Source organism: Lutra lutra, chromosome 8 (genome assembly GCF_902655055.1).
Source record: "Lutra lutra chromosome 8, mLutLut1.2, whole genome shotgun sequence".
NCBI lineage: Eukaryota > Metazoa > Chordata > Mammalia > Carnivora > Mustelidae > Lutra > Lutra lutra.
In genome coordinates, this window is record NC_062285.1 from 27,080,020 (window position 1) to 27,102,713 (window position 22,694).

The window sequence follows — 22,694 nt, forward strand, 5'->3', positions numbered from 1 at the left end:
TGATGAGCACTGGGTGTTATACACAACTAATGAATCACTAAATTCTCCCTCTGAAATTAATGATATACTCTATGTTAACTAAATTGAATTTAAATAAAAAGCTGATTAAAAAAAAAAAGCAAGTCCCCTACTGCTATAAGTCTCTGACCCACTGCCTGCTAGTCAAAGACTAAATGATAAAAGACCTCAAATCTGACTTCTCTGCTCACTCCCTGCCTTCTCATGAAATCCTGTCCTAGATAAGAGGGCATCTTGGATGGGCCAAAAAGTATGTTTTTATTTGGCAGATGGTTGTACTAGTTAGGGTTCTACAGAGAAACCAAAGCAATAGCACTAGAAATAGAACCAAAAAAATAAGAGATTTGTTATAGTTATAATTGGTGCACGTGATTATGGAGGCAGACAAGTCCCAAGATCTAGAGTGTGCGTCAGCAAGCTGGAGACCCAGGGAGCCAGAAGTATAGCTCAGTCTAAAGGTTCACAGGCTTAAGCCCCCAGAGGAGCCAATGTTGCTACAGAAATCCAAAGGCAGGGGCACCTGGGTGGCTCAGTGGGTTAAGCCGCTGCCTTCGGCTCAGGTCATGATCTCAGGGTCCTGGGATCGAGCCCCGCATCGGGCTCTCTGCTCAGCAGGGAGTCTGCTTCCCTCTCTCTCTCTCTGCCTGCCTCTCTGCCTACTTGTGATCTCTCTCTGTCAAATAAATAAATAAAATCTTAAAAAAAAAAAAAAAGAAATCCAAAGGCAGGAAGAAGTCAGCATCCCAGTTAAAAGGCTGTCAGGCAGGAGGAATTCCCTTTTATTTGGGGGAGGGTCAGGCTTTTGTGCTATTCGGGCCTTCAGCTGATTGGATAAGGCCCACCTACATTAGGGAGGGCAATCTGCTTTACTCAGTCTGCTGATTTAAAGGTTAATCTGATCCAAATACACAACTCACAGAAACACCCAGAATAATGTTTGACCAAATGTCTGGGTATCCTGTGGCCCAGTCAAGCCAACAAACTAAATTAAGCATTACGATGGTGATGCCCATCTTTTGCAAGGGAGAATACAGGAGGAGGTGAACAGGCCCCACATGAATCTGAGGATCCCAGAGTGAACTTGACCAACAGAGAGACCATGCTGCAGAGGTGGAGCCTAACCACGGGACCCCCCAGGAGGGAAACTCCTTTAGCACCAGGCCCTCTAGGAATCTTGTAGCCAGAGCTTCAGATGGACACCACAAGGACTCAGCTAGGGTTAAACTCTGTTCTACTGTTAATAGTGCCCTTGCAAGAGGCAGTCACAGACTGCTATTGCTATCAGGTGTTAAACCCGAGCTAATCTACAGGGAAACAAATAGTATCACATCTTGGCATTTGGAGCGATTTTCTTTTCAAAGTTCCAACCTTCCTTTCTCTGCGACCTTGGACTCATGACTCCCGGAGAAAGTATTAACCCTGTCTGTTCATGGATAAAAACACTGAATTAGGGAGAGTTTGGTGAGGTGTGGCCCTCGCCATCCAAGTCCCCGCCTTCCCTCCCAGGATACCTGCAGTGCTCACAGCTTGCCAGCCAGAGCCTTGACTTCCTCCAGCTTTCAAGGCCAGGTCTGCCCAGGCCTTTCCTGTCCTCCACCAAGAGAGGTGGCTGGTGGCAGCCAGGTCCGGGTGGGTGAGCCTCTCTCCAACTTGCTGGTTTGCTGCCCTGGTCCTTCTCCCTCCCCTGGATTCACCACAACCACACTGCCATGACAGGTGGAAGCAGGAGCGTAACGGGCTTCAGAACCAGTACAGTACCTTCAAGAAGCCCTGTCCCCTGGAGCCCAGGTGTTCTCAGGCCCCGTAAGTCTTTCAGTGCAGGGGGATGGCCAGAGGCAGCCACAATCCTCAGCCCCAACTCCAACCCTTCCCCCGTATCCATTTCTCAGCGCAATCATTGGCTTTAGCCATATTTGCTAAAAATACACCTCGCTTCCTTGTTACACTTACTAATACATTCTATTTCAGGCCTGTTTGCATTCTTACTTAGAAAGACCCGCATGCGTAGCAGTGAAAACTTGCAGGATGCTATAGCTTTTCCTTCAGGAAGGTTCCCCCTTGCTCTGCTGTGCTCGGCCCACAAATCCAAGAAGCAAACCTTTCCTCGCTGGAAGGGAACTGGGTATGAAACCTTTCCTCGCTGGATGGGAATCAGTGATGTAAAGGAAAGAGGCTGCCTCAGAGGAGGAAGGAAGAGGCCAAGAAGAGACTCAGCTGGGCACACAGTGGAGCTGGCAGTTCCTTCTTGGCACACCTGCCCATGGGCACACAAAGCTCCCAGCCCCAGTGTCACTGTCGCCCCAGAAGCAGCTACAGAGTGGCCTCTCCACTGAAGCCACACAACACAAGTTAGAAACCTGGAGAACATGTAAAGAAAGCCACAAACCAGGCTGAACTCTGTGAGCCAGCCCCTGGAAGCTGTTTTCTGCGTCCACAGCCCAGCAAAGTCATTCTTTCCACTGCACAGTGGTCCCCTTGTATGAGCTCATCCCCGCCAAGCTAATGTCCCTGCTGGCTTCCCTCGGCCGTTTTGGAAGAGCTCCCTGACTTTCCTGGCATTTCCAAGAACTTTGGCTCTCTCCTATAATTATGTAGAGGATAATGACAGCTCTCCGTCTCTGATCTTTGCCTTCCTGGAGGGAAGGAGGTGGAAGTACCGTATGACCAATTTCAAAGGCCTTAATTCATGCATCCTTCTTCCTATTTTATCTTGGGAACTCCTCTATTGGCTTTCCTTTCTCCTAACACACATTTACCACATTTTCCTCTAACTGGAGATGAACCGCGAAGGGAAACAGTGACTGGGTACTGTTGGCAGCAGAGAAGGAAGGCACGCAAGGAGGGGAGAGGAGAAGGGATGATAGGGCTAGGGCCAGACCCGGGGAGGAGGTGGGAGTCTTGGGGGGCAAGCCGAGCTCAGAATGCAGCTGGTGTAATATTGATGTCTTTCTGACCGCCAAGCTCATGGGTGACAGGTGCATGCATGAGCACAGAGGGAAGCATTCAGAATGCCAGCTCTGCTCTGCCCTTTTCCGGTCTCAGGACGTGGGCTGGGTGCACATGGCTAAACTTGGAGCCATCACTGTTCCCCAGGTATGAAATCACCTCATTAAAAATACAAAAACAACTTGAAAACAAAGCATGAGACTGAATGATGGTCCCCTCAACTAAGATAGTTGGGAGTCTCCCAAACTCTGGAATGGGCGGCGGGGCGGGGGGAGGCTTTCCCCAGCTCCAGGCACACAGTGGTGTGGCAGAGATGGTTAATGGCAGGTAGGAGAAGCTGATCCAGCCAGACACAGTAATGAAGGATCACGAGATAGAAGGAACAGGAAGCTAAGGGTGAGTATTTCTCTATCTGCGTTGTCTCTTTTGCACCCTTAGCTAGCCTGGTGATCTGGCCAGGGAAATGATCATTGACAACCCTGAAAGAGGAGATCCTAATGTCTGAAAATCTCCCGAATCCAAGCAAGAGCAGATATTATGCAACCATGCTTGATTCCACCCTTAGAAAAGGAAAATATTGGTATAAACAGGGAACCCTCCATCACCATCACGACATCCCATTGGTGGGTTCAGATGATCAAAATAAGCCTTCTCTGCTCACAGTATAGCCTTGGGGGCTGCCACTGAATTCAATCACATCCGCATAACAAAAGACAGTCACAACCAGGGTCTGTTTATCACGTGTGCCAGTCGCTGAGGCTCCAAGCCCGCAGAGATGCAAATATGTGTGTAATACATATGCGCATATGGAAAAAACCCACTCATACTGAAAAGAAGTTTCCCAGAACCTCATCCCCTTTCATTTTCTTTGCTATTCCTCTGAATAGCTTGTCTTGAACACTGTAGCTGCCAAGACAGAAGAATTCACTGCTTGAGAAGGGAAAAAAAAAATTCTATTATTCAAACTTTCTTTCCTTGAGCGGAAGGAGAATAGTGAAAGGGGCTGGTGAGCTTTCTTTAGCAGGAAGAAGGTTATTTCTCCATTTAGCTTCCAGGCAGTACAAAGGAAAATGGGATGCAGGGGAGCTGCCCTGAACCCTCCACCAGGAGCCCCCACGCCCCCCAGCTCCGACAGGACTCCCAAGAAATGACTTACTCCCTCTCTGTGCCCCTCCTCCCACCTTGCCTGGAGCATTCCAGAGACCAAGGGCAGGCGTAAGACCAGGGCAGGCCTGGAGGGAACCAAGGGGAGGGAGCAGGAGCAAGGCTGTGCCAGTTCACTTCCCTCTTTTCAGAGATGCTAAGAGGATTAAAGAGGTAATTGTTGCTTCTGGAGCTCTTCAGCCATAAGACACTCTATAAATACCCACCAGCACCCCCTCCAGGGAAAACACATTTCATTAAAGTGGAGATGAACGCTGCAGAGCCCCTGAGAAAGATGGGAGTGCATCGTGGAGGGAGGGATTTCCCACCATTGTGAGTGGACCCAGAGTAACTACCTTGTAGAGTGAGTGACCCACCTCGACTGGCATCTAATAAGCCCATTCCCATGTGTCCCTCCAGTGTGCACCCAGTGTGCACTTATGAGGCATCAACCGTCTGCTTCAGGAGCAGCAGGGCACAGAGGTTAAACACAGGGGACTCCAGCAAGGCTGGCTGGTTAGAGCCCTGGTTCTGCTCGCTTACTAGCTGTCTGACCTTGGCAAGTCACTTAACTAACCTCTGTGCACCTCATGTCCTCCCCCCATGACAAGAGGATGACACCAGAACCCACCTCACAAGGTCATTGGGTTGGTCTTTGTCCTGTGGCCCACCGTGAGATCTAGAGAAGGCACAGCTATGCAACTTGCCTACCAAATGTAGGGCTCTAATGTCTTTTATTTCCTCTTTGGGTATTTTTGAGTAGGCTATCATTATATTAAAAACGAGGTGAAGGAGGAAGAATTGGTCAATTCGATGTGGACTGAGCACTCACTCCCATGGAAAACAGAGAAGGGAGGACAAAGTCCCTGAACTTCCCAGAGCCCTAACAAGGAAGGGTGTTGGGGTGTTTTTATCTTTAGCTGCCAGGCAATGGGATACAAAGGGAGTGGGGAGAAGCAGATTTACCACAGGCACTGTTTAGTATTGCCAGGAGAGAGTGGTAATAAAGCAGACTGACTTTTAGTTGATGTTACTATTGTCCTAAGTTCTGTATGGACAATCCCCTCCCATAGCTCCTGCCCCCAACTGTTCCCTGCGCCTCAGTCCACCTGCTCCCGCACACCAGGGGCTCACAGGAAAGAGACACGACCCCTCACTTGAATCTTCTACCAGGAAGCCCTTAGTCCATCCTAGGCAGTGAGACGGCTTCCCTCCTTGCAAGTTCCTGGGATGTATTTCCCGTAAAGCAAAGAGACACCCATAGTCGGCCAGGCCCTGGTGGGAATCCCTGTCCTGCATTTAGATGAGCACCTCAGACCAGAGGTTCCCAAAGTGTGGTCCCTGACACCAGCAGCAGCGGCACCTGGGAACTCATTAGAAATGAAAGCTTTCCAGCTCCATGGCAGAGCTCCCTCCTGAATCAGAAATGCTGGGTGGGGGAGGGCCCAAGCAGCCCGTGTTTTAACAAACCTTCCAGGGGATTCTGATGTGCACTCAAGTTTGAGAACCACCAGCTTCAAGAAACTTACCTTGATTTTCCAGAGTCACAGCTTTCTTATTCAGTAACGGGGGTTAGCAACGCTCATCCTGTTGGGCTACAGTGTAAGATTTAAATGAGATAATACATGTCAAGCACCTGGTACTGTGCCCCAAACACAGCCGGCACTCAACACACTGTACCTGTTATTATCAATGGTCAGCGGAACACATTCAGAAACAGCTAGAACGAGCGTGGAATCCATGGCAGCCCTGAGGCTGTGGGAAGTGGGTTAAAGGACAGTCGGAGGAGAGAAGTTAAAGGGAACCAGCAGATACTACTGTGCATTACCCCAGGCCGCCCAGGGTCTTGGGGTCACTATCCCATGCTACCTGTGATCTGACCAAGTCCCGCTCCTGGAGCACCCTGGGAGTTGGGAGTCCCAGGGAATAGAACTGTACTCCCATTTTATTATTAAAATAAAGATTGTATGAGTTTTGAGGGGCTGCCTCCAGAGAGGCGAGACGTGTCTGAGTTCAAATACTGGTTTTTAAAATGTGTCACGGACGCATGTAGAATGTTTTCTGAATTGCTGAAGGGTATTTTTGGTAGGGAACGGTGATAAGTAGTATCACGGGCTGACTGACAGAGCGTCTGGAATTTGAGAGCTAAGGAGAGCGCCCGCTGGAAGGATCCCATCTTGGATTATAAACTGCCATTACCTGAAATAATTCTGGAAGAAAAGACGAGGGCCTCCTCACAGCAGGATGTGGTGGACACTTGTCAAGCACCTGGTCCCTCCTGCCTCCCTCAGCCTCCTCCCTTTGGCTCCTGACACACCACCTGCCCTGGTTCACAGTTATTCCTCTGACCCCCTTCCCAGCTCCTTCTGCAGGCTCCTCACTCCTGGCCCATGTGGCTGCCATGCCCCGGCCTATCTCCTAAAACCCCACTCTTCCTCTCTGTGCACAGGAGAGACAGAGGAAGGGGACACAGCTCCCAGTTGGAGGCCACCTCTGAATCTTGGCCTATTGTTCACTCTGTCACCCAAATGGATATAGGAGTAGACGAAGAAGAAGAAGGTCTTCCACTCTGTGCCTTCTTTTGGGCAACCACATTGGCCCGGGCACCAGATCTTCCTATCCACCCACCTACATCCCTCCACCTGATGGTCCACCAGCATCTCAAAGTCAAGACACCTGAAAGTGAACCCATTAGCCTTCCCCTAAGTCCATTCCTCCTCCGGTGTGGTTCCTTCCAATTCTATAGTAACAGGACGTGGAGCTCAAGAAATGAAGGGCTGGGTCTACTAGGAACAAGGACTGATAAGCCTATGTGAAGGGCTGACAAGGTCAGACAATGGGGTGCTAATAGGAGAACAGTTGTAGCGACTCACCCTAAATTCAAGCTCAAAGGACAGTACAAAAATGTAGGTGGAAATACAACATTCAACATCAAATTACTAGCCTACTTCCACCCGTCACCTTCGAAACAAACCAAGATGATATTAACCCTCCCAACAGGCACCCGAAACAAAAAATCCTGACCTGACAAGAGAATTTTTGGTAAAGAAATGTAACCATCTTCAAATAAGAAGTTGTGGCATGTTATGTATACAGTGAAATATTCAGCCATAAAAAAGCAAGAAGTCCTATCATTTGCAGCAACATGGATAGAACCTGAAGGCCTTATGTGGAGTGAAGTAAGTCAGAGAATGACAAGTACTGAATGATCTCACTTCTATGTGGAATCTTAAAAAACAAAACAAACAAACAAACAAAAACTCAGGAAAAAATAAAAGACTAGTGACCTCCAGAAGTGGATGGTGGGGTGGGGAAACGGGAGGAAGTTGGTCAAAAGATACAAACTTCGAGTCATAAAATACATTAAGTCCTTTTCCTTTTTTTTTTTTTTAAGATTTTATTTTATTTATTTGACAGAGAGAGATCACAAGTAGACAGAGAGGCAGGCAGAGAGAGAGAGAGAGGGAAGCAGGCTCCCCGCCGAGCAGAGAGCCTGATGCGGGACTCGATCCCAGGACCCTGAGATCATGACCCGAGCCGAAGGCAGCGGCTCAACCCACTGAGCCACCCAGGCACCCCCATAAAATACATTAAGTCCTAAAGATGGAACACATCCTAAAGATGGAAAGATGTAGCAAACACGGATGATGGAATACGGGGCAGCTATACAGAGAGCAAATCCTAAGAGTTCTCATCACGAGGAAAACATTTTTTTCCCTTTTTGCTGTTTTTTTTTTATAGTGTCTCTATGAGAAGATGGAGGTTAGCTGAACTTATTGTGGTTATCACTTCTCTATATATGGAAATCAAACCATCATGCTATAGGCCTTAAACATATACAGTGATATACAGTAATTATTTTCAACAAAACCAGAAAAAAATCAATTCATACTAATTATATAGGATCTTCACTAGTTTCCAATTTCACTACATGGTAACATTGAAATCATCCTTACACATCATCGGCAGGCCCAGGGAGCTCCTCCCCCTATTTCGGACTGGTCCAAAATAGATGAACCCTCACAAACTCCCAGCACCCTCCCTTTGCCAGTCATCCTAGGTCTGAGGACCGTTAGCCACCATTTAGAAACCTGGGATTCACCCCAGACTCCTCTCTTCCTCATGCCCTACCATGAAGTACAAACTCATGAATGCCCTAAATTCTACTCCTAGATTGGGCCCCAGTCAGCACCAGCCCCACCAGCCCTGCCCCTCCCTCACATGCCGCCCACCCCTCCCCCCTCCACCCACACTTCCACAGCTCAGGGAGCGGTCCCATCCTGCTTGGGCTTTGTCAGTGAATGCTTCCTGTTTAATGTCCACTATGCTTCCTGTTCCCCCAAGTGGGAAGGAGGAACCACTCTAAAACACACTCTTCCTGAAATCTACCTCTACAACTATATTAAGCATGATTCCTTTGACATGGTAGTAGAGGGAGGGAGAAGAAGGCCATTTCTATCCCCACAAACACATCTGTGTTATATTCCCAAGGTCAGACTTAGGACAGAGTAAAACCACATGAATACCCAAAGGAACTGAAAGCAGAGACTTGAACAGACACTGATCTATGTTCATAGCAGCGTTGTGCACAACAGTCAAAATGTGGAGGCAACCCAATTGCCCACAATCCACTGTTTGAATGGATAAATGAAATGCGGTCTCCCCATTCACCAGAGTATTATTCAGCCTTAAAAAGGAAGGAAACGGACACCTGCTACAGCATGGGTGAACCTTGAGGCCATTATTATAAGCGAAATAAGCCAGACACAAAGGGTACTGTGTGATCACACCGACACGAGGTACCCACAGTAGTCAAATTCATTGAGACAGAAAGTAGAATGCAGGTTCTAAGGGCTGGAGGGTGAAGGGATACGGGAAGTTATGGCTTAATTGGTACAGAGTCTAAGTTCTGGAAGACAAGAAGTGTTCTAGGGATGGATGGCAGCGATGGTTACACAGCACTATGAACGTACTTCATGTCACTGAACTGCATGTGTAAAAATGGTGAAAATGGTAAAGGGTATGTTATGTATATTTTATTACGACTTATTCTTTTCAGATTTTGTTTATTTGTTTATTTGAGAGAGAGCACATGTGAGCAGAGGGAGGGGCAGAGGGAGAGAGAGAATTTCAAGCAGACTCCACACTAAGGGCAGAGCCCACCACAGGGTTGGGATTAGAGCTCATGACCCTGAGACCCTAACCTGAGCCAAAACTGAGTCAGACACTTAACCAACTGAGCCACTCTGGTACCCCCATACTACAGTTGAAATAATAGTTTTTAAAAATACTCCTGAAAGAGGTACCAGTTAGGGACCCCTATCACAGAGGCGCCAGAGTCCTCCCCAGGGGCAGTGTCAGCAAAACAGCCAGCCTCCCATCAGACCTGGAAGTGGAACCAAAGTACAAAGTGAATTAAGAAAAGTGTCTAAAAAAAAAAAAAGTCTTTTTATTGTATAGCAAAATACTTCAAATCACATAAACATATTGATTATTGAATTCACACATTCAATCCTATTAGCATATAGGGCATGTTTCGTTATAAACTAGCACTAGTTTAAAAATAGACCCCAGAGCTGCCTTTTTGGGACGTAGAATTCTGAGAAAGCCATTCTACAAGACGCTCCACCAGATTCCCACACAACAACGGCAGGGCCTTCTAAGCAGCCTTCCTAGATCAAATCTCCATCTGTCTCTACAGAACTATCTGTACAAATTTCAGATCCTTTTCCCCACCAGTTAACCCCTTCCTGTCGTTGCCCGCAACCCGCGGAATGAAGTCCGGCTCTGGAGTGTGAGACGTGGCCGCTGGGCTTCCAGGAGAGTGAGCTCTGGGCCATGCAGTTACACAGTGGACCGCCGGCCCGAAACCTACCTCAGTCCGGAGGACCTTCTGTCCATCCCAACCTCTCTGGTCTTGGTTTTTTCATCTGTAAAATGAAGACAGCAATAGTTCCTACCTCTGAGAGTTGGTATGAGGGGTAAAGGAACCCATGTCTGTAAATGCTCAGTGTCTTGCATCTAATAAGGACCATGGAAGTCTTAACCATTATTATCCTTCTGCTCTACAGGGAAGGGCCTTTGTGATGTGACCACAGCCTACTCTCTCCCAGTGCAACTTCTGACCTTGCTTCCCATGCAGCGCATTTTCATGAACACACCACACTGGGAATGCCTTCAGCCTACGCATGTGCTGTTCCCTCTGCCCACGCATCCTCTTCCCGCTGCCCCACATGGGCCTCACAAATGCTTTAAGCGGTGTCACTTCACCACTGATGGCTATCCTGACTCCCACATGGACTTATGCCCACTTTCCTGGGTTTCTGTTGACACTTATGAACCCTACCTTGGCTACTTAACAGCTTACCTGCTTCCCCGGGTCATGAGCAGCAGGCTCCTGGGGGGCAGGAAACGTGCTGTGTATCCCTGTGCACTCAAGCAACGGACCTGGCACACTCATAAATGAATGAATGAATGAGCAAACAAATGAATGCTGTGCAGTAAAGTGTGAGACTGTGCCCAGGAATGAAGGTCAGAAGAAAGGAGACAGGTGGGGCAGCCAGAATGGAGCTGCATGAGGCCTCCATGGAGGAAGAGGGGTTTACTCAGGAGAGAGGAGGAGGAGAAGCAAGGTTTTTAATCACAGGAAGCAAAGAATCAAAGGACACAGGGATGCAGTGTATAGGCCACTGAGCCTCACGGGTTTCACCAGGGCCCAAACTATCAAAGCACGGGACAAATTTAGACCCAGAGAGACCAGTGATGGGGAAGGACACAGACAACATGCAGTCTGTATCTTTACAAGCCCTCACAGCTCAGTAAAGGGAGTTACACACCCAAAGTGGCTGCAGCCTGACGAAGAAGAGGGTCAGAAAGGCAGAGACCTCTCATATTGAATGGGGACTGGCAGTCAAGTTCCGAATCATGCCTTTGCAACGTGTCTGTCCTTGTTCTACACTACTAACCAAGGAAGAAATCAGAGACCTGTACAGCAGGTGGTGAGCCCAGGCTGTGGGGAGGAGTGTCCCCAGCCCTGCCTTGTCCTGAGTCTCGGGAACTTACAAGCTAAGGGGTCTTGGCCAGCAGCCTGGCAGTCAGGTGAGCTCCTGACCCGGGCATCCTCAGGCTTTGGGGTGCTCTGCTCTAGTCAAAGAGCCAGGACACATTTCACATGGTCGGTCACCTGATAAGCAAAGCCAGCCCCATGCCAGCCACTAAAATACAGGTTCGGCATCTTCAGTGAGGTGCTGTTTCCAGTTAGAAGTCAACAAGGAGAACACAAGATCTTGGGCCCAAAAGGGAAGGTGACAGAGACTCCTAAAGGCAGAAGCCCCCCTGTGTACAGAACTCGCTGATGCAGCCAGGGCCAAGTCTCACTCCCCATGGGGAGTGAGCTTGCTCCCCACAGCCTGCAGTGGGCCTGCCCACAGGCAGACACTCTGTGATCAGTGAACGGCCACTTGGCCCCCAGCTTTGGATCGATACTGACAAATGAGAACGAACTAAAAATAAACATAGGAAAACACACAGTGGAGTGAAAGAGGAGAGGAACAGAGAGAGATGAGAGGAGGTGTCTGGCGCTCTGACTTTGGGAAGGCTAGTGGGACCCCTTGCCCCCACACACACCCCCTGAGGCCCCGGTCAGTACAGAGGTGGGGGTGCGCTGGGCCAAGGTACATACTTCAAGATAGGACTGGGTTTCCTGGGATTCAAACAGCATATTCGGTATTGGGGGGAAAGATTTACAATAGGAGAAAATGGCCAGGATATGGCATTTAATGACAAATGCAAGAAACAATACACAGTAGGAAAGTAATCGATGCACAGAAAAAGCCTGGAAGATACATTTTTATAACTTAACAGTGGTTATGTCTAAGGATGAGAGTCAATTTTCATAATCTTCTTCAAGTCTTTATCATGCAAGGGGTAGGGGGAAGCACACATTCTTTAATTTACAAAGCAAGCCTACCTGTATTGTATAGAGTCAAAGTTTTCAAAGGCATTACAGAAAGTCATCGTAAAATCTAAAAGGCAAAAGTAAGCCTCAAGGCTAGCTGTTTTATATAATAATGGACATTCTGCAATAATCAAAAAAATCTAATCATCTGGTTGCTTACTAATATGTGAACATTTGGAATCATTGAGACATATTGTTGGAGCCAAAGAAAAATCCAAAGCAATGAAACAGAAATTCACCATCCTTTCTTTCTGGTATTCAGCCATTTACTTCAATATCAGAATATGCTCTGAAGAAAATGTTCAATACTTAACGGCAAAAAAATAATAATAATAATAACCTGGTAAACCAAAAAAGTGAGAAGAGAGGAAAAAAATCTGCCAGGAATAACAAGGTTCTATGAGAACCGATTATATAAAAAGGCTTAAAAGAATCATTGAACACGGGCATTTTCCAAATCCCTTGAAAGGGTCATTTCAACTAAATTGTTCTCCAAGTAAAATAAAACATTATTTTCTCCAAAAGCTGCAAAATTTAAAAACCGGATTCTTAAAACCTTATTCAATAATATTATACTATAAGCACGTTTGCCAATGCATTTTATTATATTAGCTTTTCCTGGAGAATGCTCTCAGGGTTCCCACATAGTAAGCAGTTGTTACACAGTTATTTAAGAACTAGTAATTCTGGTGAAAGGTGTGTCTTTTATTTTTCCAGATCTATGGCAGAAGGTGGCCAACCAAATAAGGGAATATTATGCAAATGTTCCTTTCTTGGCTCTGCCCCAGCGAAAGTAGTGATGGTAATGCCAGCAGCCTGCCCACCCCTAAGGGAAGGCCTGGCTCAGAGGGAAGAGTTAACTGTGAGTTAGTTACTTAGACAGGCTGAAACCCAGAGGCTTTTAAGTCGGAAAAGGAGAGGCTGGGGGGGACCTCTATCTTCTAACCTAGAAGGTTGGATTCGGTTCAGGAGTATAAAAACGCTGGGTGGTTTTTCTCTCCCTAAATAGAAACAAGGCCATGTTCCTACTTCAGAGAAGCTCCTTCAGCTCAGCAGGACTCTGAGCTTCAAGGGTCCCAGAAACATAACGGGCTCCTGCCTTCTGCACCACGATCCTCTCCTGACCCCGCCTCCTCAGTATCAGGGGAGCTGCAGGTCCTCATTCCCTGGAAATGTCTCCCTAGGGAGAAGTTGACTTCATTTCCATCAGCACGAATGACCCACCTTTCCAGCACGGTGCTGTGCGGGCTGCACAGGGCAGAGGAGATTTGGTTAAGAGGCTCCTAAATCTTGAATAAAAAGAGGCACCACCAGCCCTCCAATACATCCTTATTTGCTTGCCTGAATCCAAAAGAAAAGAAAAAACAAAAAACCACACAAAAGGAAAGAATGACAAAAACTGAGGCTAATTCCCAAGGCTTCTGGAAATTCTGGTTCAGAAGGGGGCAGTTGTGGTCTGGGATTTGGGTGTAGACCAGACTTAGGGCCCCTGAAAGCCTAAACCCACAGCACATGTCCCTGCCACATGGCTGGAGCAGGGAGGTCATGGGCAGCAGGAAGGGCCCCCACCAGTGGCCACCTCAGTCCTGGAAAATGCAGGACAGTGCTCCCTCCTTGCGTCCGGGCTGCCAAACAGACTCTGTTTGGCACTGTTCTCAGCCCCAAGCCTGCCGCCCTGGAAAACCTCTCCTCTCCGACAGGAGACCCCCTCGTTGCCCCACACTCAGCTCCCCACTGCAACTGGAAAGCAGCCTCACCCCAACACGTGCTCACAAAGTTCTGGGCCCCCCTTTGCCACAGGAGCCTGCAATCTGGCTCTTTTGTCTCCCTGGTCATACTTCACCATTTTAAAAGCACTTTAAAAAAAATATTTGAACAGGGGCTCCTGGGCAGCTCCATCAGTTGAACATCCAACTCTTGATTTTTGGCTCAGGTCATGATCTCGGGATCATAGGCTCGAGACCCGAGATGGGCTCCATGCTCAGCACAGAGTCTGCTTGAGACTCTCTCTCTCCCTCTCCTTCTCCCTCTGCCCCTCCCCCTGCTCATGCACTCTCTCTCTCAAAATGAATAAATACATCTTTTTAAAAATATTTTAACAAAATCAGCAGATCATATGAATGACATGACAATGGCAACATCCTGGTTATGATATTGTGTTATATTTTTGTCAGAAAACTTTGCCCCATTGGAGGAAACAGTATAAAGCGTATATAGGATCTCTCTATATCATTCCTTACAACTTCATGGAAATCTACAATTACCTCAATCAAATTTCAATTTAAAAAAACCCCAAAGAACATATTTTATAAGCTTCACAGGAATAAAGACCAATCAAGAGGTCATCCTACTCATGGATGCTCCTACAAACCAGCCCTGCTCTCCAGTAGTAGAAGCTTCTGCAGTACGTGTATTCAACAAGTGTGTACATCATCCCTCTGTGTGCCGGTTACTGTACCAGGCACGACGAGGTCTGTCTCAACTGATGTTCTCAGAAAGTAAACAGCGACAAGAGAAAAGTCGCTGAGGCGGCCCTTGCGTAATGGACAGTTCATTATTTTTAACAGAGGTGAAAATATTTAGGCACACAGTAAGCAACTGCACTGTTTGGGTTCAGTTATTTTCAAGTCACAATTTGTCAGTGCCCAGAATTCCACCTGTCGGGAAAACATGAGCGTGGATTCCCAGCCACCAGCTCACTGCGTGCCGCACGCTTCAACATGGCAGCCTCTTTCCGTTCTGTCCGCTTTACAAGTATTTATGAGCAAGTTTCTTAAGTGGCTGAGGGAGAATACAGTATTTGGTTTGCTTTTTTAAAAAAAGTGACCAAAACCTTGTGTGCCTTTTAGCAGGAAAGTTCTAGAGATCTTAAAGTAGAAAACGTGCTCTTGGCCATGAAAATCCTTGCTCAATGCGTTGCTTTGTTTGGCAGCGGCTGTTTGTCTAGACCGGGTGTAAGTCTCAACTCATGTAAACAGCCCTTTGGAGCTATCCCAGCAACCATCCTGTAACTCAGAAGGGCCAAAGGCATGGTCCCAGCCACAGATTCTTCTCAAAGGGCAGAGGTTTAAGGCACCGACAATCTCCCTTAGTATATTTAGAGCTGGTTGTACTTACCAAAGTATTTCTAGTCCATTATCTCATTTGCTCCTTATAAGGCTTGTCAATACTTCTGAATGAAAAAAACCAAAGCTAACTCAAGTATTTGTCAATTCTTAGTTACTCGGGAATTGATGATTCACCATTATGTTAGCCTTTTGGATGCCTCCTCCTATCCTACATGGCATTTTACCACCTTTCTACCAGTGGATTGGCAGTAGCTTGAGTGAGAGAGATTGAGTCTTGAGTCAGAGAGGTGAGGTTAGAGCCCAGCTCCATGACTCAGAGGGTGGCCCTGCTTGAGCCTCTCTGAACCTCTGTCTCTTCATCTAGAACAGGGGGGTAACACCCACATTGCAGAGCTAAAGCAGTCATTAAATGCGACACCTAGATAGCACATGTGATTGTTCACAATGTTAGCTCTTCTGTCAAAAGTTAGTTTTTTTGTTTTGTTTTGTTTTGTTTTTAAAGATTTTTATTTATTTATTTGACAGAGAGAGAACACAAGTAGGCAGAGAGCAGGCAGAGAGAGAGGAAGGGAAGCAGGCTCCCTGCTGAGCAGAGAGCCCGATGCGGGGCTCGATCCCAGGACCCCGGGATCATGACCTGAGCCGAAGGCAGAGGCTTAAACCACTGAGCCACCCAGGCGCCCCCAAAAGTTAGTTTTAAAATAAGATTGGTTCCGGGGCGCCTGGGTGGCTCAGTTGGTTGAGTGGCTGCCTTTGGCTCAGGTCATGATCCCAGCGTCCTGGGATCGAGTCCCACATCGGGCTCCTTGCTCGGCAGGGAGCCTGCTTCTCCCTCTCCCTCTGCCTGCCACTCTGTCTGCCTGTGCTCGCTCTCTCTCCCTCTCTCTCTCTGACAAATAAATAAATAAAATCTTTAAAAAAAAAATAAGATTGGTTCCATAGAAACAAGAAGTAACAACTGAAGTGAAATTTCTCGATTATCAAAGAATTTATATTATCTACAAGAACCCCTGAATTCATGGGCAATTGAGGACATCTGATCATCTATAGCTGCTACAGAAATGCCCAGATGACCAGGAGGATTTCTTTTTTATTTTCATTTATCTGAGTTAGTAAAGAAATGTTCCATTATCTTACCCTTCAGGAAGAAATCCATTAAAAAACTGCATGTAACTAAAATCCACAGAACACTAAGTACAGTGTGTTCTCATCAGATTTTCACATTTTAGTTGTACACACAAACTCAGAATTTAGGAACGCTGATTCTCTGCCCATGTCTGGAACGACTAGGACACGGGTGTGCTGTTTAATCTAACCTGCTTAAGAGAATGGCCTTATAAACCATATATAAGTGGCCAAATTTCAAAGAATATCAAACATGAGAAAACATGTTTGGAGTGAATATATTGACCGCTCCCTTCCGCCCTGTCCAGCATCAGCCACTAACACTAAACTTCTCAAATTACAGTATGTGCACCAGGAAGTAGGTGGAACCACAAGGTTACAACAGCGCATCTTCCTAGAACATCGGTGTTCCTGAGTGGGAGCCCATGAAACACCCACAGATGCCCAAGTTCATGTGTTACCACTCTCTGCACTTGAGAGCAAGGGGAGCAAGGGGAAGACTGAAAAGCACTACTGAGGGCCACTTGGCTGGCTCAGGTGGCAGAGCATGCAACTCTTGATCTCAGGGTTGTGAGTTCAAGCCCCATGTTGGGCATGGAGCTGGAAGGAAGGGAGGGAGTGAGGGTGGGGAAGGAAGGAAGGAAAAAGGAAGGAGGGAGAGAAGGAGAGAAAGGAGAGAGGGAGGGAGAGAGGGAGGGAGGGAGGAAAGGAGGACACAAAACACTATTGAGGATGAGGGAAAAGACCAATTTACAGAACACCCATCTGCCAAGGCCTATGCTAAGTGTTTGCACATCAGTCATCTTAATTCCACACTTAGTCATTCAACAATCATGGGAAGAAGACAGGGAACAGCCAGTGACTTTTACTACTGTTTTGAGATACATTTTAACTAGGCTTTCAGAGCCCTGCCCAGCATTAACAACACATCCTTCAAGTGTTGGGCCCTAGATGAAAAAAAAAGTTCCAGAAAAACACCAGCAGCAACCTCAGACATGAGAAAATCAGTTGATATAGATACAAAATGTGCTGCTAGCAGGTTATGAACTTTGTTTAGTTAAAAAGAGCAACTTCTGAATATAAACACATGACCAAATTTACTAATACTAATAAGCTCCAATATGTGATACATTTATATATATATAATATTTTGTTAAGAACCTCTTGGAGGGATACCTGGCGGCTCAGTTGTTAACCTGACTTCGGCTCAGGCTGTGATCTGGGGGTCCTGGGACGGAGCCCTCCGCCTCCCAGCAGGGAGTCTACTTCTCCCTCTTCCTCTCCTTCTGCCCCTCCCTCCACTTGTGCTCACTCCCAAATAGGTAAAATCTTTTTAAAAAGAACAAAAAGAACCTCTTAGAGTTTATTTGGTTTCCCTAACCCAGGCAGGCAGGAAATAAGTTTGCTCCTGACACAAATTTCAGCCACTGTTTGCTCAACAGAATCTTGCCAAGAGACGCACCTTCTTTGCTGTAGTGCACACCATCTCTTCCCAGCCCACTCAGAACATTCCTTGTCCCTGCTGCAGCTAAGTGCGCCCTCTGAGTTCTTCTCACCAACATGAAAGGACCCCATTACTGTACTGGATAGAAATAAAAACTCCTTGACTCAAATTGGCCTGTTGAGCTGGTGGGGCCTGACCTCCCATCCATCACCTATTGACTAACATGCACGACACAGAAATCACGTGTCGTGAACGCCAATGAAATATACAAATACCAGATATTTTTGTTGTCCTCGTGACTATCGTATTTTACACCCATTCTGCTGGACTGCCTTGAGACTCCCACAGATGTGGTCAAATGCCCAGCAGCAGTTTAAAAAACTTTAAACCGGCCAGACATACAAATTGTCAATTTGGTAAAATAGGAAAAATTATTTGTCATGAAATTAACAGAATCTGGGCTTTGGCAGAACACTAAACCCACTATAAACATACACTCTTCTTCCGCTGACTCAGCAAGGAGCCAGGGCTCAGGCTGTGTGCAGAAGATACAAGAAGTGTTGGCTGAGAACATTCGCACAAAGTGGACACGAGAAGACCGTTTACCGTGTGGTTAGAAAACGGATTTGCTTCCAAGAAAAGCAATCCTTTGGTTTCTGTGACGGGCAACAAACTTCTTCCATCAAAGCTGGCATGGCAAAGGAATGCAGTCTCCACCCAGGGTGGCTGGTCTTCTATTAGAAGCATGTAGGGTCCCCAGTCATAGGGGAAGAACACACCCCACATTACAAGTGATTTCACAGGCTGCCGCACTGCTTTTAGACACGCTTACTCTACAAACATCCCCCCAAAACTGGCAAAAGGCATAAGAGAATTTGTTCCATCATCCGTTCTCACCTCTGCATCCCTGTGGTTCTTATTTCCACTCTGGCAATGAACTTCGGAAAGAAAACACAACCTAGTGTGAGCACTGGACCTAGACCCTCACAGTGCCTAGATCCCTTGCACCAGGCTTGCTTGTAGCCACTTAATAAGCCTCACTCTCTGCAAGGTGGCTTTACTGTGCCAGCAATGGACACAGCAAACAGTCACACCATTGGGGAACAGCTCCAGTAACCCCCACAGCCAGGCCCAGGGATGTCACACGTTCCTGTGAGGCCATGACAGACAGGCGGCAGACGAGAAGAGCTCACTTACCAGGAAGCAGAGACCACATTCTCCTGAGGTCATCCTGAGATTCCAAGAGAGAACAGCTCTGAACAAATGGCCAGTCCTCCCAGATGGCCCAAGTCTCTTAAGCAGTGGACAACAGGAAAACACACTGGCAAGCCTCCATGGCCATCACCTTTCCATGCATCCCCTAGGATGACAGAGGATCCCTGGGACCCCTGAGTGTTTCCTTACTATTCTACAGAGAGCACTTTATTGGGATTATAAAATAAGGATCTTCATTACTTTTTTTTTTTTTAAACTTAAATCTGACTTCTGGTGCTTTCTTAACTAAATCACAAACCTACGCTTGTTTGTGAATATGCTGGCTCCAGATAGATCTGTATTTTGGTCTTTAGTTGCCAGGAAAATTCCAGACTCCCAACTCTGGCTGCCAGTCTCTGTGTTTTTATTCCATCAAATCTGAGCAAGACTTAAGCGGTGGGCGAAGTGAAGATGCGAGAAGCACGTTGACCGTCACAATTTCCTACAGCCTTTGATCTCCATTTCTCCGGTTTCACCAGAACTTAATGGAACTGAAAGGAACAGAAGGAAAAAAAAAAAAAAAAAAAAAAACAAACCTCTCCCTTTAAAAAATCATGTCATCATTGAAATTTTAAAAAATAACTGTATTAATATTTCATCTGATTCAGAAATGGTAAGAGAAATCTGCCAGTAAAAGGCCAGAATGAGAAAAAAAAAAAAAGAAACAGAGGAGAAATGTTGTAAATGACTACATCATCTACCATGGGAACATCTCTATAGTGTTTTAAGAAAGTAATTGTCTTGAAGATACATTGGAATGTGAGCACTATTGGGGGGGGAGTGTTTCAATTTTCTATACCTAATATGTCACAGTAAAGGGACAATGTACACTTAACCACTTACTGAGTGGGAAAAAAGTAACAGACTTCTCAGAGTAATATCTATGGTCATAGTCATAAATCATAGAGATAACATGATCCCCAAAGCAACCCCACTGTTGTGAAGACAAACTATAATGGTCAAATCAACTTGTGATTTATTCACCGAAATTCTGGTCTCCTGCCCACACAGTAGTAGATTGGGGGGCTACTAAAATGTGTTTATTTGAAATTTAACTGAAGAGATAATGAGATTATGATAAAATGACATTCTGAGCACTGTAGCCAAAGAATCAAAGTGAGAATTTACCCCTCTTTATTATCCTACGGGCCACAATACTATATGCACAAACTCGGCTTGAACATGCAGGAGTAGAGATCAGCAGTCAACCTCCCTCCTGACCTCAGCGGGGGCTGCTCTCACCTCCCTCCCTGGGGCCCAGCGGCATGAGCCTTCTCATCATCTCCTTGATGTCTGTCCTTTCAAGCAGCTCCATGAAAGCTTGGACCTTAAGGCTCCCACTGACAGCCCCTAAGATAGCGCCTAGCACATCAGATTGGCACACTGGTTTCAATAAGCACCTGAGACTGAATTACTGAACTTGAGAGCTTCTGAGAAAGGAAATGGAGAGGATGACCTCACCCTTTCATGGTGCATTCAACCGGGTTCCCTCTGCCACCTGCTCTTGGTCTAGTTCAATGTCAAGGGGCATGCCCGGACAGATTCACTTTTGTTGGTGGGTTGTCTTCTACAGGATTCCAAAGGTCAACACAATATAAAAAAGATCCATGCAGACGGATCCATTCTTACACCTACTCCGAACCCCTACATTCCCTGCTCACTGCTACAGTCCATGTCTGTATTTGTTTCTTATCTTTCCAGTGTTTCTCTATACAAATATAAGCAAATTCCCCTATATATCTCCAGATCCCCATCTCTCTTACATGAAGGTTCCATAGTCTACACACCAGTCTCCAGCTTGTTCCTTCCACATGGCAATGTAGCTGGACACCATTCCACACTGGAACACACATCGTCACTCTCTCTTAACAACCACACAGCACCCACTGCACACGGACACCATCCTTCAACCACTCCCTCACAGACTGCCATACACCTGGTAACTTCGGGTCCCTGGTGTCACATGCAAAGCTTCAGCACTAATCTTGTATAGGTGTCACCTCAAGACACGTGCAGGTGTGTGTGTGAGAAAAACTCCTGGAAGAGGATATCTGTAATGTTGGTTTCCACTGTAGGGTTGTTAAGAAATACTGTTGGGGTGTTGTAAAGAGATGGTGATAGCTTCAGTGTATGTATGTGCTACAGGGCACTGGAATTTTTTTTCCATTCTTGTCAAGGGGAGTGCTAACCTGATTCTTCGCTTTCATAAAACACAGACCCTTTGAAATTTTCAATCGATGCAGCATTCCCCAACGGTAGCCGGAGTTTAGTTTCCTATTCTACTTCCATCCATCAATTTTCTAGGCTAACAGATTTTCCCTCTAGTAACCTATTAGAGGAAAACAAGCCCTCTAAAAAAAGCCTTGAAAGTCTAGATAATATGGGTGGAATTAAATTTTTATAAGAGTATTCAGGGATTCTAAATCAGCAGCAAATACTTTCTTTTCATCACAAGACCCAAAATGACATGGAAAGAAAAACATAAATGAATATTTAAAAACCTCATTCATTCCAATGCAGAGACCCCCAAAAGTAGTTGATATTCTGAGGTTTTTTTAGTAATTCATGACTTTTTTTTCACAGTGACAACCTAAAATTAGAAAATGATGCCTATTTGCAGAATTAATGAAAAGGTCCTTTTCCCACACCTTCTACAGAAGGCATTGAGGAAATAACATACTTTCACGTGAGAATCTCGGCTCTAAAAAGCTGACCCTCTGACTTCCAATATTTATTACAGTCAAGGAGCACAAAAGCAATAATCTCCTTTTGTTCCAATATATACTTCACTAAATACAAATATATTCGACTCTATTCCTTTGTTTGATACAGTTTTGTAGGATCTGTTTAATATACTTCAAAGCCACGTATCATGGATAATACAATGTTCTCTCTGTATCTGTGAATATAAACCAATTCTAGGGACAGTTAGTTACTTTAATCAATAACTCATCAAGACATGCTCAAGAATGTTTTTAGCTGCTTTATTCACAAAAGCCCCAAACTGGAAATAATCAAATGTCTACCAAGTATAGAATAGGTATCTGAATTTCATACAATGGATGTGCACCCAAATGTTTATAACAGCAATTTCCACAATAGCCAAACTATGGAAAGAACCTAGATGTCCATCAACAGATGAATGGATAAAGAAGATGTGGTATATATATACACAGTGGAATACTACGCAACCATCCAAAAAAAACCCCAAAATCTTGCCATTTGCAATGATGTGGATAGAACTAGAGGGTATTAAGCTGAGCAAAATAAGTCAATCAGAGAAAGACAATTATCATAGGATCTCACTGATACAAGGAATTTGAGAAATAAGGCAAAGGATCATAGGGGAAGGGAGGGAAATATGAAGCAAGATGAAACCAGAGAGGGAGACAAACCCTAAAAGACTCTTAATCTCAAGAAACAAACTGAGGGTTGCTGGAGTGGAGGTGGGTAGGGGGGTAGGAGAGTTGGGGGGCTGGGTGATAGACATTGAGAGGGTATGTGCTATGGTGAGTGCTGTGAATTGTGTAAGACTGATGAAACCTGTACCCATGAAACAATATATTATATGTTAATAATTAATTAATTAATTTTCATACAATGGAATACTACAGAGCAATGGGGAAAAAATGAACAATTTATACAACATGAAGGAATCTCACAAAACTTAAGTATGATTCCATTACATGGAATTCAAATCAGCAAAACTAATTTGTGGTGACAAAGGTCAGAACAGTAA

The 22,694-nt window shown here is 45.8% G+C and overlaps 1 protein-coding gene and 1 non-coding gene across 3 annotated transcripts in view; both read right to left on the reverse strand.

Moving 5' to 3' along the window:
- Positions 1-22,694, reverse strand: part of CAMK1D (calcium/calmodulin dependent protein kinase ID) — a 431,780-nt gene that overhangs the window by 328,223 nt on the left and 80,863 nt on the right. Inside the window, exon 1 of one of the 2 annotated variants that reach the window (XM_047741035.1) lies at positions 18,599-18,621. The exons of the other annotated variant lie outside the window; for it this stretch is intronic. Coding sequence (XP_047596991.1) covers positions 18,599-18,606 — 8 coding nt within the window. The 5' untranslated portion in view covers positions 18,607-18,621. Of the gene's footprint in view, positions 1-18,598; positions 18,622-22,694 lie in introns of those variants that run through there. 2 annotated transcript variants of the gene reach the window in all.
- On the reverse strand, positions 21,038-21,169 carry LOC125108141 (U6atac minor spliceosomal RNA). The gene has a single exon (XR_007129818.1). It is a non-coding gene; the product is annotated as a U6atac minor spliceosomal RNA (small nuclear RNA).